Source organism: Condylura cristata, unplaced genomic scaffold (genome assembly GCF_000260355.1).
Source record: "Condylura cristata isolate star-nosed mole 26May11 unplaced genomic scaffold, ConCri1.0 scaffold00028, whole genome shotgun sequence".
NCBI lineage: Eukaryota > Metazoa > Chordata > Mammalia > Eulipotyphla > Talpidae > Condylura > Condylura cristata.
Window position 1 is genome coordinate 16,674,990 of NW_004567129.1, and position 17,813 is coordinate 16,692,802.

General features: G+C 41.0%; 1 protein-coding gene across 6 annotated transcripts in view; it reads right to left on the minus strand.

The window, feature by feature from the left end:
* The window catches only part of ZFP90 (ZFP90 zinc finger protein), a 40,581-nt gene that overhangs the window by 17,960 nt on the left and 4,808 nt on the right, over positions 1-17,813 (minus strand). For 3 of the 6 annotated variants that reach the window (XM_012730635.1, XM_012730634.1, XM_012730636.1), the window contains exons 2-3: positions 9,205-9,331; positions 8,776-8,871 (exon numbers count right to left, since the gene is read on the minus strand). In XM_012730635.1, coding sequence (XP_012586089.1) covers positions 8,776-8,871; positions 9,205-9,331 — 223 coding nt within the window. Of the gene's footprint in view, positions 1-1,258; positions 1,327-2,981; positions 5,120-8,775; positions 8,872-9,204; positions 9,332-17,813 lie in introns of those variants that run through there. The other 3 variants (XR_001145888.1, XM_012730632.1, XM_012730633.1) reach the window with 3 other exon arrangements.

Consider the following 17,813-nt stretch of genomic DNA (forward strand, 5'->3'; position numbering starts at 1 on the left):
AAGCAAGACGTGTTCTGCCAAACACCAGGGACCAGCAGTGGGAAAAGCCTGGTTCTCTCCAGCTCCCTTTTGCAGTGCTGAGACTCGACTCCTGCCCTTTGTATCCAGCTTATTCTCCTGAGTCTCACACCATATAGTTATACTAACCTATTCGTGCTAACTCAGCAATTCCATTTTGGAGATTTAATCTCATTCTGGATATTTTAAGAAAAACTTCTACAGGAAAAAAGGTGGAGTGCTTACAAGGATAAAAGTATTCAACGTAATTGTTATAGAAACGTTCATTAGTCCAAAAACAAGACAAATATGGTCAATGTAGTAGGGAACTTGTAACAGAGATTGTGTGCCATATGGTAAATGTTTTAGTTTTTTTTTTTTAAGTATGATATAAAATTTTATCTATAACACTGGCAAATACAAATAACATATTAAGATGTGAGGGCTATGGGTGAACTTTACTGAAATAGTTGGAGGAAACATCCCACAGTTCACCATTTTGTCTCTGTGTGACCTCCCACCTAAGCTATCACCATGTCCACTCACTTCATCCACTGGTGTCCAAATATTGAATTAATTGCAGCTCCTTGAACATATGGCACTGGAGAAGTTAAGGTCAAGGTTAAAAGTTATGCCTTTGGAGCCAGGCAGTCTGGGTGTGAAGCTGGAACCTGCCATCAGACATAGCTCCTAAGGTGAGTTAATTCACCACACTGGGTTTCCCCACTGTAAAGCAAGGATATAACACATGCATACCAATTATTGAATGCCAGCAATAGAAATCTAGCCAATTAGCTTAATCAAACAGGAGGAATCAATGAACTGGTAATGGGGAGCCCAGGGTCCCAGTAAGGGTTTCAGAAATTGAGTCAGACACAAGGAACTTAAATTAGAAACAAGAATGTTAGCAGGTCAGCTGCACCCTCATTTCCCTGGTAAGGAGCTAGGTTCCAGAAAGCTCTTGGCCTTTATCTAGTTAGGCCTGGCAAATCCCAAGATTTCCACGACAACTTGCAAAATTTCTGTCAAAGGGTTACATGCATTTAAAAGACTATCACTGAGCCCCAGGGCCACCCTGGCCTGTGTTCCTATGGTCAGAACAGCAGGAAATGTTACCAGAAGAGGGAGAAAAAAGCTAGGCAAAGAGCTACCAGAAGAGCCGTTAATAGGGGTTTACAGGGATTATATACAGTAATGGATGTTAAACACACAACACGGTGTCTTTCAAGCGTCAAGCACTGAAGAAATGCTATTGACTCACCTTGCTTTGAAGAGGTTAGCAGTTAATTCCTCTTCTTCCATGTGTCATTCCTTAATCTTAGCCATGTTCTGAAAATTGAAAAAGATAAACTGACTCCCACTTAGCTAAGAAGGCTATTTATTGAAATGATACACTAATGTTACAAGTATGCATTTTATGTGGCCTAGAAATCTGGGTGTTCTTAAGTGCATGGTGGGTGGTGGCTGGGTCCATCTGTTTCTGTGCAATTAGCCACACATTCGTCTTAGGCTTCCTCTCTATTCAGTGAAGATTTGTGGAGATTCAGAGATTGACTGGATGGAGGCCAGGTTCTACATACCAGTGGCCTCCTTTGGGTCCTCTGGAACTAAGTACTTATAAACGTCCTCAATAGTGGGATAGCATTCATCCCATTCTTGCAAATAGCCTACTACAGGGATCGATAAAACTGTAAGTTCCTGATTCCCGGCATCCTAGCCCACCAGTAGGAGAGGGTCTGAGTAGAATTACCCGTTGTTAAATTACATGAGACCACACAAGTGTGCCTCTGACATGTGTGTGTGCCAGGTGTGGAGCATTCTGAATGGCTAATGTCTTGGAAGGGCAGATCTGCTACAAAGCGTGCTGCTTTCTCTACAGGTGCTGGACTCGTTGAGCTAAAAAGAGTACATTTCAACCTCATGCAATTTCTCTGCAAATTATAGTGAAGAATGTTTGGGAGCTGCCTTAATCCATCTAGAATGAGACAGGGATGATGGGCCCTGGTGCCTGGCTTGCAAAGAAAGGACCATCACCAACATTCCTTTATCACTTCTCCATGAGTCATTAGTGTGATCCCATTGTAACAGGGAGAGGCTCTAAGACAGGAATCAATGCTTGCAGTTGCTCCCAGACTTGAAACAGTGTTGAATGGCATCAACACTGTTGATTGCCAATGAATGAATAAAAGCTCTGAAAATTCCTTTATTATAACTCATGGGAGGTCTTAAAGGATATAAGGGCTGGTGTGGGTTATGACTTAACTTAGACTTCACTGATGGAAAAATACCAAACCTGTTATTTTTTTTACATTGAAATATTTCCTTGGCACACAAAGGAACCATTACATACTGATTCTCTAAACTGATTTAAAGACTAATAATATGACAATGGGTAATTAAAATTCTCTAGAACAAAATGGATTTTGGGGGTAATTCTCCCATCAGTTTTGTGTTCCCCCGCCCCCCATTAATACAATATAGGGACTTTGCTTTTTTCATGGGGGTGTCAGAGAGCACAATAAAAGAACTTAATACATTTGTATGGCTGACATGTGTTAGCCCAAAGTATAATGTTACTTATGGGGAAAACTAGTAGTTCAGCCATTCGAAGTTTCTGTTAACACTTTCATTTGTAAGCTTTTAGCAAGTTGTTTTAAATTAAATTTGTGACAAATTTGCACATTTTGTGCTTTATGGGTTTCAAAGTATCCAAATTCATGACTGCTCATTAAATGTTTGTATACAGGATTTATGTTAACGTTTATTTTTAAACCCTCTGAATTCTGAAATACCTTTTCAGTGGCAAGATCATGGGGTGAAAGATCCAGGAACGTGCATTCTCCACCCTGTGATGTCATTATAAACTGTATCACACTGTAAACTACTTCACATCTTTGGTTTTAATTTCTTCATCTGTACAAAGAAGTGGTTGGACAAGCTGATCTCAATCTGTGAATGATGAATTCTTGGTGATACAACTGGCTTCCAAGGTAAATTTAATGTAAGAGCTGCAGTTGAATGCAGTGGTCAAGTAACTTTTAATGTTTTGGTGATAACTATTTTATTTATTAAAAAGGATTGTAAACAGTAAGTTACAAATCTAATTGCTAAAAGTTGGTGATTTCCTGCACATATATATTCAGAACTTTTATAAAGTCCAATATATAGGCACATCATTTCCAACGAGTTATATATGATGTTTATCATTACTTTTATAAAAGTCTATCATCAGTTCTGAGAATGTGGCTTTTATTTAAAAAAATTGTCTACTAGTACAGTTTTCTCCACACATTCTCTCTCTCTCTCTCTCTCACACACACACACACACTTTACTACAACAGTATTTTAGCTAAAGTTTTCCACACATTGCTAATTCCATTGTTCCTAGAGCTTATTTCGTGTATGAATTCTCTGGTGTTTAGTTAAAGCTGAGCTTCGACTGAAATTTTTCCCACATTCCTTACAAGCATAGGGTTTTTCTCCAGTATGAATTCTCTGATGATCATGCAGATTGGTTTTCTTGCGGAAGGCTCGCCCGCATTCATTACATTCATAGGGCTTTTCTCCAGTATGAGTTCTCTCATGCTGAATGAGGGAAGAACTTTGACTAAAGGCTTTCCCACAGTCAATACATTCATAGGGTTTCTCTCCAGTGTGGGTTCTCTCATGTTGAGTAAGTGATGAGCGTCGACTGAAGGCTTCTCCACATTCATTACATTCATAGGGCTTTTCTCCCGTATGAATTCTGTGATGCTCTATGAAACTTGTACTCCTTTTGAAAGCTTTACCACATACATTACATTGATACGGCTTCTCTCCAGGATGAGAAACCGGTTGACTAAAGGTCTGCTCACAGTCATAAGGGCTGTTTCCAGAATGGATTTTCTGATGGTCAGTAAAGTCTGTAATGTGATTGAAGTCTTCCCCACAGTCACTACAACGATAGGGTTTTACTTCAGTGAGAATGCTTTCACCTTGAGTGAGAGAGGAGCTGTGCTTGAGGTCTATGCTGTAGTTACTACTTTGGTAAGGTTTTCCTCTCTTATGAATCCTCATATGTTTATAAAGGGATGGGCTCTGACCAAAAGCCCTCCCACATATGCTACATTCAAAAGGTTTCTCTCCTGTATGAGTCCTCTCATGCTGGACAAGGGAAGAACATCGACTGAAAGCTTTCCCACATTCCTTACACTGAAAGGGCTTCTCTCCACTGTGTGTGACCTCATGTTGAGTGAGGGATGTGCCATGCCTAAAAGACCTCCCACACAAATTACATCGATAGGGTTTCTCTCCAGTGTGAATTCGCTGATGCTGAACAAGGGAGGAGCTTCGCTGAAAGGCTTTCCCACAGAGACTGCACTGATAGGGTTTTTCTCCAGTATGAGCATTCTCATGCTGACCAAGGGATGAGCTGTGCCTGAAGGCCTTCCCACACACGTTACATTCAAAGGGCTTCTCCCCAGTGTGAATTCTCTGATGCTCAGTAAGTTGTGTCTTCCAGAGGAAGGTCTTCCCACAGTCAGTACATTCATGGTGCTTCTTCCCAGGATAAATTCCCTGGTCTGTACCATTGGGAAAAGCTCCCTCTCCTTTATGAGTTTTTTCATGTTTAGTAAGTGATGATCTATGAATAAAGGCTTTTCTACATTTGTCACATTTGAAAGGCTTCTTTTTTGCAAGGATATTATTCTGATTAAGTAAGCCTGAATTATGTCCCAAATTGCCTCCGAGGGTATCACATTCACTAGACCTTGAAGAAATGTTCAGTTGTGCAACCAGGTCTGTGTTTAATCTAGAGTTTTCACCAAATTTATTCTGCTCCAAATTTGTTTCTGGTGTTACTATTTTCTTCTGGGTGGATACATCTGGCCCCAGATAGTGCTTCCCGTTTTCCTGGTGCCTTTCTAACTGGCTACTAACATAATAAGAATCTTCTGATGTGGCACGTAAGAGATCATCTGTGCTATGGGATACTTCAGATATGTTCTGCTGCAGATATGATGGCTTAGCTTCAGGCCTTGTCCTCCAATCTGAAAGAAATCCAAAGTGCAAAAATCCCCTATTCTCTTCTGTTGAAGCAAACTTCTACAGTAGAATGAAGAACTAAAAGAGAAATACATGACTGTTTTGAAATTAGTCCTATAACTTGGAGAAAAGGAAGAGAAGATGGTACAGACTGCAGGTCTTGTGTGTATGTAAGTTCAAAATGAGGAAGGAGGGTTAGGGAATAAATGAGCATGAGATGTTAAACACAGATCCAAGTGAAGTGGGATCACAGCCTACCTTAGAGGGCCTTATCTGCTCTGCACGCCTTCTGTCTATTTCATAAACCACTATAAAATCTAGCTTCTTAATATATCCATTTCATTACTTCTTTAAAGGCATCTCAGAGGCTCCAGATCTCCAAATCCTTCAGAAATCCTCTGCAGCCAATAATCTAACTGAAATAATTCTTTAACACCTGGAGATCAAGAACTATCCATACGTCACGAAAAATATTTCGGGAGGCAAATCCTTGCCCCTACAACTGGGACTGTGACTATAGTCTATCTGAATTCTGGCTCTACGCTATGCACCTCTCTTGACCAAAAAGTATTTCATTTAATATGTTTTACTTCTAAGACCCTGTTTAACCTCAGAATACCAATAACAGAGAATTAACTAATTTCTAGGTCCTAAGAATGACAAGCTTTAAAACCTAAGAGATGGGAGGGTGATGGAAATGTCTCATAATGATAGGAGACTGGATTAGAGAGAGGGTGGTGCTTTTGTTAAAAACAACTGCATGGGCCCCTTCCTGGTGGCACAATGGGTTAAAGCGCAGCACTATGAAGTTAGCAACAGTTGTGTCAGCTAGAGTCAAACCTCAGCCAGGGAGCTGACCCCATGGTGCAGCAGCAGACCCCTCCTGTCTTGCCTGCTGCTTCCCTTGGCAGTATACTTTGACAATTTGCCTGTTCTGCTCCCTACTCTGTTTCCGTTGAAGCCTCTCACTGCCCCTGCACCTCTGGTCTATACCCCAGTTCTGTATGCATAAAAAAATGAATCTTTAAAAAAAAAGATGGAAAGACTTTTTTAAAAAACAACTGCATGGTAAATTTAATAGTTATACAGTTTATAATATGTATTTTAAAAATATTTATTTTTACTTAGTAATGCATACAAGAACCAGAGTGTAGGCCTTCAGAAGTACGAGGGGTGAACAGATTCACCAGAACAGGCAGATTTACTGATCTACTGAATACACTGCTGAGGGGACCAGCGGGAAAGACAGGAGAGGTCTGTTGCGCTATATGGGTCAGCTCCTGGCCGGGGATCGAACTCATGCTGCAGTGGCTGGCAATACATTGATAGTGCTAACACCTTAACTCCTGTACCACCAGGGAGGCCCTAATAAATATATATATATATTTATTTATATATTTCTTAAAAAATCATAAACAGGGCCCTCCCTGGTGGCACAAAGGGTTAAGACACAGCATTGCAAGCCAGCCACAGCCACTTCAGTGTCTATTCAATCCCCAGCCCCAGAGGTGATCCACATGGCGTGGCAGACCTCTCCTGTCTCGACCGCTGCTCCCCTCAGCAGTGTACTTCTTTGATCTGCCCATTCTGCTCCCCACTCTGTCTCTGGTGAATACTCTCACTACTCCTACACCTCTGACCTATACCCCAGTTCTGTATGTCTAAATAAATAAATTTTAAAAAATCATAAACAGACACTGGCCTCTAGTTAATGATGTAATGCTGAAGCATGTAAGGATGAAATGTATCCATGTCTGCAATTTATTTTAAGTAGATTAAAAAGTAAGATGGATTGATATATGGAGAAATGATGTCTGTGATTAAAGTAAATATAGCAAAGTTTTACCAACTAGAGAATCTTACTGGTAGATATACAGTAATTACTGTGTAATTTTTTTTCAACTTTTCACATGCCTCAAATTTTTCATAATAAATTGTTAGAAGGGAAAATGTCCAAGCAACTAAGGGACCCTAAATCGAAAAATTCCTTACCCAAAAACAAGACTAAATTCTAATTTCCTTAGTACAAGATGCTTGGTATTAGAATACTTCTCAGAGAGCACTGAAGTAATGTTTTCTGAAATGAATGAATCAGAAAGTTCTCTCCCTAACAGATTCCATAGCGTTCAAGTAATTCCTCACTGCCTTTTATATACTCTATTAACACAGAGAAAATACACAGAACTATGTATATTCAATATTAAACATAATGAACATACTTTAAATGTATATTCAATAGTACTACTATATTAAACATATATTCAGTATTACTCAAACACTGAGGTCAGAGGTGTGGTTTATGAAGACAAAGAATTAACATCCAATATAGTCTACCTAGTGATGAATAGATAGCCAAACATAACCAACCATACAGTGGAATAATACTGAACAACAGAAAGGAATGAAGTGCGTGTTATAATATGAAATGAACTTTGAAAACATAAGTGCAATAAGCCAGCCTCAAAAGGTTACATGATTCCATTAACATAAATCATCCAGAAAAAGCAAATTTATAGAGATGAAAAGTACATCAATGGCTGCCAGAAGCTGGGGGTTGGGGAAGGAGAGTGACCACTAGTGATAGAGGGTTTCTTTTTGGGGTGATGACAATGTTTTGAAGTTAGATAGTGGTCAACTGTACCACTGAACTGTATACTTTAAAAGGATGAGTTTATGGTATGGTTATTATATCTCAATAGAGCTATGATTTAAAAATACAATGTGGATTAAAAAAAAGGACAGAGTAATCAATTAATTTCATCTTGGAATTACAACAGTCAAAGTCTAACGGGTTTCAGCTGTCTCTAGTGGACATTAAAAGGCAGGAAAAACCTAAAACATTTCTCAAAGGAGAAAAATGAATTGAAAGACAAACTGATCACAGGGATTAGAAATCGAGTCATTTCTAATAGTCAAGGCAGCCAAATGTAGTGGTGGGAGGTGAAAGATATTTTGATTTTATGTATTTATTAAGAACTGTGTGGGACCTCCAGGTGGAAGGGTCCACTAAGAAGGAAAAAAAAAGTGACACAAAAGGATGGTTTCTGAGTTTATAGCAAAGAATGAAAGAGTTACATCTACTGATACTAAAAGGAAGGCACACTTTTAGGGAACTAATATAGAACAAAAGGGGAGAAAGTTGCCTTAAAGCAGATTCAAGTAAGGGGGAACCAAGAAAAGCCAAAGCCATAAAAAAGCACGAAGCCCTTAGGGAGCTCTGAAGAGGATGATATGCTAGGAACCGTGCAGCAGTGAATCCACTGGGCATGGACACAGGAGGGAAGACGCTGCTCTCCTCATGGCCCAGGAGTGAAGGTGTGGAAAGAAGTCGATAGACCAGCTACAAAAGGAGGGCGAATCAAGTATGAGGTATAGACGATGCATCAAGACAAAATATGGAGACAGGGAAGTTCAATTCATGTCTGAATAATTAAAGAAAGGATCTCTGAATAACAAGGGAGACTGAAGACACCAGAGGAGAAAATAAACAAGCAAGTAAGGTTTCAGAATACATAAAGTATTAGAGTGTAGCCCTATGTCAAAGCTACTTTCAGAAAGGAAAAAGAGTTATCTTTCCCTCCAAGGCCTATGAAGCAGGAGCAGCAGGAGAGAGACTGACAGATTGTCAGTGTCTGGCAGGAGAGGGCAGTGCGACCTCTCTGCAAATCCAGGAGCCACAAGGCAGCAGTGCAAAGGCGCCCCACCCCCGCTCCCTGCGCTGACCCCTACAGGCCTGGCCCTCGCTCAATTTACCTGGAGAGAATGGGTTTTGGCTTTCTCCCTCTGATATCCATGGCTCTTCTCCTTGCTCCAATTTGAAGATCACCTCTGGCTTGGAAACTTGATATCCTGCTCATGGGTAAATACACAAGATTTGGTTGTGTGTGCAAGTGGACCGAGAACCCTCCTACAAGTCAGTACTAATCCTTGATCGTCAGGAGCTCTGAAGGAAAAGAAAGGTGCAACTTAAGGAGTCATGCAACTGGTGGCCTATTTTTCAGTTCTGCAAAAGACAAACTTTCACCCTAAAGAGCAGTCTCGGAAACCCATAAAGCTGGGTTCCAAAGAGATGAGCAGGCTCTGATCTGAACACCCGGCTAATGGTCACCCAGCAATGAGTCTTACAACCTCTGCAACTGAGAGGGGAAAGACCCACTAGTAGGCAAAACACAGAGTCCTTACCAAGAGAAACCAGGTGGCTATAGTTCTCCAGCATCACGTCCCTGTACAGGCGCCTCTGAGCAGGATCCACATGGTACCATTCTTCCTGGGTGAAGTCCACAGCCACATCTCTGAAGGTCACCGATTCCTGGAGGATCACATTCTTGCTCAACTAGGCGTCCACCCACCTTCCCATGGCAACACACTTTTGAAATCTTGAGGAGGCACTGTTGACTTAAATAAGCTAACTGCTTACATAATTTTGTGAAGGACCCAGTATGGCAGCGGGAAGTTTGTGAAGGGCAGTAAGTCTCCTCAGCCATCCTGCTTTCCTTCAATGCCAAGCCTTTTTCAACAGAGATCATTTCCTCACTTCCCACACACTTCCTTTGTTATAAATCCAAATACAGTGGGGAGTATAAGGTGACAATCCTCCTTCACTTTGCCCCCTACGACAAATCCCTCTCCACTCCCCAGAAGTAACCACTGTTAAGAGTTCACCTTATATACTTAGGTGCCAGGTCTCTCGCTCTTACACACCTACACATAGTCCCATTTTGTGTACCACATATATTGTTCTATCATTTGCTTTTTACAGTTAACTATGTATCTTGAACATCTTTCCATAGAATCATATATATTTCTTATTCCTTAGGGTTCCTTGGAATGGCTTCATAGTCCTCCACAGTACAACTGTACAACATACTCACTGCCTAAAACTAATACATGCCACTGTGCTAAGACTGACGTTCAGACTCCCGTCACTCATGGGCTCTGGCCAAGCTGACCTTGCTGACTCCTGAACACATCTGGCCAGACCCGAATACACAGGTGTACTCCAGGCCTTTAGGCTTGCTACTCCCTTTTTCCCATGTTGCTGACAACTGGTTACTAGTTATTTCGGTCTCATCTCAAGCATCACTCCTCAGAGGAGTCATTTTTTGTCTTGAGCGGGTGGCCAGTAAATGCCTAATCCACACTGAACATCTGTTTCCTGATATCTGACATTTAGAGAGGACAGGAGAGGCCCTGTCTCCTACTGAGTGAAGTGCATGACCACAGCCACACACCACATTGGCTCCTCGGGGTCACTTTCATCCTTGGCACTACAACCACAGGAACAGGGAAGGCTGAGATGGGGAAGATTTTTCTGACCAAAGTCAGAGATTTGAGTGTGCCAGGTAAGATGACACTGGAGATATAAGGCGCCTGACTTTACACTGTGGCAGATAAAAATGTAATGAAAACACTGCAGTCCTTGCCTAGGTTTTAGTTTAAAAAGTGTTCATTTAGGGCTCTCCCCGGTGGCACAATGGATTAAAGCACCACACTATGAAGTTCTCCCAAGCTACTGCAGCACGAGTTCGATCCCCCCCGGGGAGCTGACCCACATGGTGTGGCACACCTCTCCTGACCTGTTAGCTGCTCCCCTCAGCAGTGTATTCCAGTAGATCTGCCTGTTCTGCGCCGCACTCTGTCTCCGGTGAATCCTCTTACCCACCACACCTCTGCCTGTACCCCATTTCTATATGCATAAATAAATAAATCTTTAAAAAAAGTGTTTATTAAGCAGGACAGGAGATAAACACAGCACAGTAAAGCACTGTAGGTACGTAGTAGATTGGGAGATAGAGAGAAATGTCAAGGCAGACTATGCACTGGGCCTTATGAGGGAGGCACCATTAGGATGAGAAAAGAAAAGATGAGAGTGAATCCAGGACTTGAGAAGCTTGAGAAAGGGGCTGGTTGTGGGTGGGCAGAGCCAGCAAGGAGAAAGGGGCTGCACCAAGGCAGACATTTTAAGTTTGGTTGTGAGAATTAACACCTCCTCGCTGCTGCCCACTCTGTCTTCTATAAACATATAAACAGATGGTGTTGGCAACCTGGATTCCTTTGCTTAACTGGTTCCCATATTTAACACGTAGCCTCCAATGTTAACTAGTAAACAAATGTCTCTTCCAAGTCACTCATCACTTTCTGCCTTAACAAGACAATAACTAGACTCTGTCCATCTATCCTCAGTCCCACCCCCCCCCTTTTTTTTTTTAAAGATTTACTTTATTCATACAGAAATGGAGTTTAGGCCAGAGGTGCAGGGGCAGTGAGAGGATTCACAGAGTGGAGAGCAAAACAAGCAGATCGATGAAGTCCACTGCTGAGGGGAGCACCAGGTGAGACAGGAGAGATCTGCTGAGCCATGTGGGTCAGCTCCCTGGCCAGGGATAGAACTTGCGCTGCAGTGGCTGCAGATAGCTTTGCAGGGCTGTGCTTTAACCCACTGCACCATCAGGGAGGGCCCTCCAACCCTTTCTTTCTACACACTCTGTCACTTCTCTAAAACACAAATTTGATCATGCTTAGAAACCTTTCTTTCCATTTCCCCTTATTCCTATCAACCTCACAACCCTCACCTTCATCTCTAACCCAACAGACTACAACCTCCTACTTCATCTCTTTGTTCACTTCTGTTTGCCCCACATCTGTTTTCTGTATAACACAGCCTGTCAGATTACATTGCTTCTTTACTTAAGCATCCAACAGTCTCCTAATTCACCCCAAGTAAAAGCCATCCTTTACACTGGCTTATTGGCCTGTTACTATCTAGCCCCCTACGCCCTCCCTGACCTATCTTGAACTTCATTCCTACCCATTCCTCTCCCCACTTCACTCACCCTGCCATCCCGTTCAATTTCTGGAATACACTACACACACGTCTGACTTGGAGTCTTGTGCCATTTCCCAACCTGGGACCCTTTTCCTGCAGATGCACACGAGGCTCCACACTCACTTCCTGTAGCTCTGTTCAAACATCAGCGAAACCCTCCCTGAGCACCCTACACAGAACAGCACTCCCACCCTGCTCTTTGTTTTTTATCTTTTTCATTGTTCTTACTACCAGGCATATCACATTTTAATTTATATCTGGTCTGTATCTCCCAGCCTAATACAAACTCCATGAGAGTGGGAATCTTTTCTATTATCTTTATGGTCGAATCCCCACTGCCTGGCACATTGGACGTTCACGAATATTTAATAATAAATAGTTTTCTCAAAATAGAGAATGAGATTTCTCAATGTGAGCTTCAGAGTCATTCAGAACCTAGTCCCCACCTTACTTCCATGGCTCCCCTCTGGAGTCTCCCACCCTTGTCCACTATCTCTTTGGTTTTAGCACCCTGAAACCAAATCTTCTCTTTCCCTTTTGCCAGTGCTGCTTCAAAATGCTCGACCTTCTTTCCTTGTCAAGCATCTGTTTATTCACTTGACTTGGAAGTTCTTTCCCCAGAGAGGGGGAGCTGCCATTCCTGCCCCAGGCTTAGGCTCCATGCTTAGGCTCACACCCCCAGGCTCCCCTCCTTGGGGCCCCTGAGCACAGCTCACAAGATGCAACAGTGTCCCCTGTGCTCCTAGAGCACAAAACCTGTGTCTGGGCCCTCTGTGGTGGTACAACAGGTTGAAGCACAGCACTGTGAAGCAATCCACAACCAATGCAGCACAAGATTGATCCTCAGCCAGGGAGGTGACCCACATGGCGTGGCAGACCTCTCCTGTCTCACCCGCTGCAGTGTGTTTCAGTAGATTCACCTGTTCTGTTCCCCACTCTGTCTCTCACCCCCTGCACCTCTGTCCTGTACCACAGATTTGTATGCATGAATAAAAAAAACTTAAACCTTGTGTTAGTCACCTTCAAATTTCCAGAGGCCAAACAGGTTTGGTACATGAAAGATAATCAAGAATTTGCAAGATTCAGTAGATATTAAATACAGTGAGATCTTGGTGTGAGTGAGCCACTCTGAGTCGGGAGAACCTTCCAGCATTCCCAATGCTCGGACCACACCTTGGACTATAATAAAACGATCCAATCATGTCTTACTGACACTGCTTACTTTTCTCTAGACCTCATTACCCTTTTAAAAATTAACAGGAACTGGCCCTTCCTGGTGACGCAGCGGGTTAAAGCACAGCACTGAGAAGATAAAGCCGCTTCCGCATGAGTTCGATTCCCGCCTGCCCAGGAGGTGCAGCCCTCTCCTGACCCGCCCGCTGCTCCCCTCAGCAGTGTACTAGGTCGATCTGCATGTTCTGTTCCCCACTCTGTCTCTGGTGAAGCCTCTCACTGCTCCTGCACCTCTGGCCTATACCCCAGTTGAGTGTGTAAAAGTACATACATCTTAAAAAAAAAACTCTCTAAGACAAAAGTTAGTTTGTCCAATTTGAAACATTACATTTAATAGATACAGTAAAGTATTTTCACACAAAACTAATCAGGGCCCTGTTATCAGAGCAATAACATTTGGTGAGCTGATATTTAACAGCATACCTACAGGCTAAGCAGAGAAGAAACATCACTGTAAGCCACTCCGCAAGTAAGCCACATTGAAAACCCAATCCTTGACTTCCTTTTTTCTTTTATGTACTGGAATCACCAAGAGCTTCAAATATGTATTCAGTTCCTACTTATCATCTTTCAAATCCAACTCAAAACATCCCTCATCAACATTAGCACTAAGCCAGGCAATTACATAGATGCTACGCTACGCTGTCTGTCATGGGAGCCACTTGCAACCGGCTAGTCCAGGTTGAGCTATGTGGTAAATGTAAAACGCATACCACATTTCAAAGACTCAGCACCAAAAAAAGAAGAAATTAATTTAACCTATTTGTATATTGTGTCTACTAGAAAATTTTACTTTCTATATACAGCTTGTGTTTGTTTTAGCATTGTGCTGGCCTGTGCTCTCCGCAATACTAAATCATCTTTCTCTCAAACTTTGCTTCTGGCCCTGTACCTTTGGCCTTTGTAAATCCTATTCTGACCATAATGTACTTTCTTCCCTCAGCTCTACAGAAGAAATTCCTCGTCATCTTTCTAAAGCCAATGGTCCAAAAGTCCTTTCCCTTCTGAGGCTTTTCCAGATCCGACTCTCCCTCCATCCCCTCGACATCTGGCCCTACTTTCATTTCAAAATGGCAGCTCTTTACCTACATTTTCCTCCTTCAACAATTTCTCCAATTCCCTTTCACTTCAGAATCTCTAAAACCAAGCATGCTGGAATTGTCCAGAACCGTGTGGGCAACTTAGAAAGATTGCTCATGCATGGAGGGCACACAACTATTTAAAAGCTCCTCGGGTGACTCATTTACTGTTCAGTCTCCATACTGAGATGAGTCATTTATATCACCCTCCTCTCACTTAAATTACTCCCTGAAAACCCACAGCAGCTGCACGGGAGATGGAATCTCGTCCTGCTTGCTTCTGAAGCACAACCCTGCTTAAGAACCACTGCCTGGCACAGAGCAGGCATTACCAAAATGTGTGCTGAGTGAAAAGAACAGAGTATCTGGGTAATTCTTGTTGAAGGAAAATAAGGAGTCATTTTGAGGGTTCAAAAATATTATGGATTAGTGTATTACATTACTGGAACCCAAAAATGAGGAGCATAGAGGAAAACTATGGCACTAATGGCCATCTCTAAAAGCTGGTTCCTATTAGACACAAGTCAAACAGAAAAACCTCTGGTAAGTCTACTTAATAAAGAAATTAACAAATTTAAAGGGGTATATTTACAACAGTGGGTTAAGAAATGTGAAAAATCGTGTTCTACTTACAACTATGGGCATATCAACAGAGGATAAGAAAACAATAGCTTTAAATGATGCTGTAGATGAGATAAGCTCAATACACCTTTATAAAACATTCTAGCCCAAAACAGGAGGATATACATTTTTCTCAAATGCACATGGAATGCTCTCTAGAACAGATCATATGCTGGGACACAAGTCAATAAAGTAATGAAGACTGAAATCATTCTGACCATTCTTTGTAAAACTAGAAATGAGCTATTTAAAAAACCTGAAAATACTTCAAACATGTGGAGATTAAACAACATGCTGCTCAATAACCACAGGACTAGAGAGGAAATTGAACCAGAAATTTAAAAATACCCAGAGACTACTCAAAATGAAAATACAAACTATTAGAATTTATAGACTGCAAAGTAGTGTTAAGAAGAAAGTTAATTGCAATACATACCTACATTAAGCAGCAAGAAAAATCCCAAATAAATAATTTAACATTACACCTACAGCCATTATGCCAGGCGATTATGCGAGGCTCAGTGCCTGGTGCAGTGAGAGTTCATAAACGTTGCCGATGCTCTTTCAAATGAGTCACCCGAGGAGCTTTTAAAAGTCATTTGGCAGGACCCTCCACACACAGGCAATCTTTCTAAGTTGTCCACGTGGTTCAGGAGAATTCAGGAGAACATGCTTCTCTAAAAGATGTGGAAGTGAAAAGGAAGTTGAGAAGCTGCTGAGTTGAAACTTGAGAAAGAACAAATAAGGTCAAAATTTAGAAGGAAGGAAAAATAAAAATTAGAGCATAAAGAAATCAAACGGAAGTTTAAAAGACTGCCAAAAAAAAAAAAAAAGAAAAAAAAAAGATCACTGTTAAGAGCTGGTTCTCTGATGGAACCAAGAGTTGGCTTATAAAGAAGAAAGAAATATTAGTAAACTGAGTAAGAAATAAAAGAGGAATAGGCCTCCCTGGTGGTGCAGGGGTTAAAGATCTTTCATGTCTCATCAGTTGCTTCCCCTCAGCAGTGTATTTCAGTGGATCTGCCTGTTCTGCTCCCCACTCTGTCTCTGGTGAATACTCTTACTCCCCCACACCTCTGGCCTACACCCAGTTCTTCTATGCATAAATAAAAAATAAATCTTTTTTTTTAAAAAGATTTATTTGTGCATACAGAACTGGGGTACAGTCCAGAGGCTCAGGGGCAGCGAGAGGTTTCACCAGAGACAGAGTGGGGAGCAGAACAGGCAGATTGACGAAGTACACTGCTGAGGGGGGCAGCGGGTGGTCAGGAGAGGTCTGCCACACCATGTGGTCACCTCTGGTGCAGGCGGGAATCGAACTCATGCGGAAGTGGCTTTATCTTCTCAGTGCTGTGCTTTAACCCGCTGCGCCACCAGGGAGGGACAAAAAAATAAATCTTTAATAAAAAAGAAATTTAAAAAATATATAGGTATATTTTTAGGAAAATGCATCTTACCAAGACTAAACCTGGAAGAAACAGAAAACTTGAATAGATTGATCACAGCTACAGAAATGAAATATTAATCAAAGATCTTACCCAAAATAAAGTCTAATACCAGATGCTTTATGAGTAAATTTTATGAAACCCTTAGTAAGAACTTATACCCATTTTACTGAAGTTATTTCAAAAAACTGATCAAAGATGAGGGAGTATTTCCTAACCTGTTCTATGAGGCCATCATCCCTTATACCAAAGCCAGATAAAGACATTACAAAAAAGGAAAATTTTTTTCCCAGTATCTCTAATGAATATAGACATGACAATTCTGAACAAAGATGAACAAATCAAATTCAACAACATATTACCATGCACCATGACCAAGTGGAATTTATTCCAGGGATGATTTGGCATATACCTATCAATTAATGTAATTCATATCATCAACAAGAACCATATAATATCAATAGATGCAGAGAAAGCATTAGATCAGATACAATACCCATTTATAATGAAAGCTTAACAAAATGGGAACATAAGGAACCTATCTCAACATAAGAAAGATCACATATCAAAATACAGCCAGTATTATACTGAGCAGTGATCTTAAAGACTTTCTCTTTAAGATCAGTAACATGACCAGAATGCCCACTGTCACCACTTCTGCTTACTCTATTATTTGAGATTTTGGCATGAGCAGTCAAGACAACAATACACAGAAGAAACTGAGATTGGAAAAGAAGTGAAACAATACACAGAGATTGTGTGTGTGTGTGTGTGTGTGTGAAGAAAACCCTTAAAGACTCCACCAAAAAGCTACTAGCAGCAATAAATGCAGCATAGTTACAATATTAACAAAATATCTGTTGCACTTTTACATTTCAATGATGATCAAGAAGAAAAAGAGATTAAGATGACAATTCCATTTACAATCACATCAAAAATAAACACCCAGAATCAACCAAAGAAGTGAAGGATTTATACAATGAAAACTGTAAGAATCTGTTAAAAGATACAGAACAGACATTAACATATGGAAAGTTATTCTATGTTTGTGGATATGTTGTCAAAAGGATCACTGTACCAATAACAATATATAGACTTAATGCAATCCTCACTAAAATTCCAATAATTCTTCAAGGAAATCAGACAATTTTCCAAAGAGAATACACAATGGACCAATATCCCTTCTAACAAGGGAAATGTAAATCAAAACCACAACAAGATATAAACCAATGCTTGTGACCACTGTCCACATCAAAAAGACTCACAACAAGTGTTAGAATGGTGAGAAGCTGGAACCCTTACAAATGACTGATGGGGATTTAAATTAACATGGCCACTGGAAAGCAGTCTGGACTTATCTTTAAAAAATTTATCTTAAAATATCATTCCATCCACACATGGGTGATTTGGTGATGGGAAACCCAAGGGGATTGCAACTGAGATGGAAAAATGCACAAAAATATGTAAAAATAAGCTATTATAATAAAAAAGTAAAAAAAAAAAAGCCATCCAGCAATCTGCTTTTGGGCATCTATTCAAAGAACTTGACATCAAGTTCTTTGAAAAATTACATACTTCACAATGTTT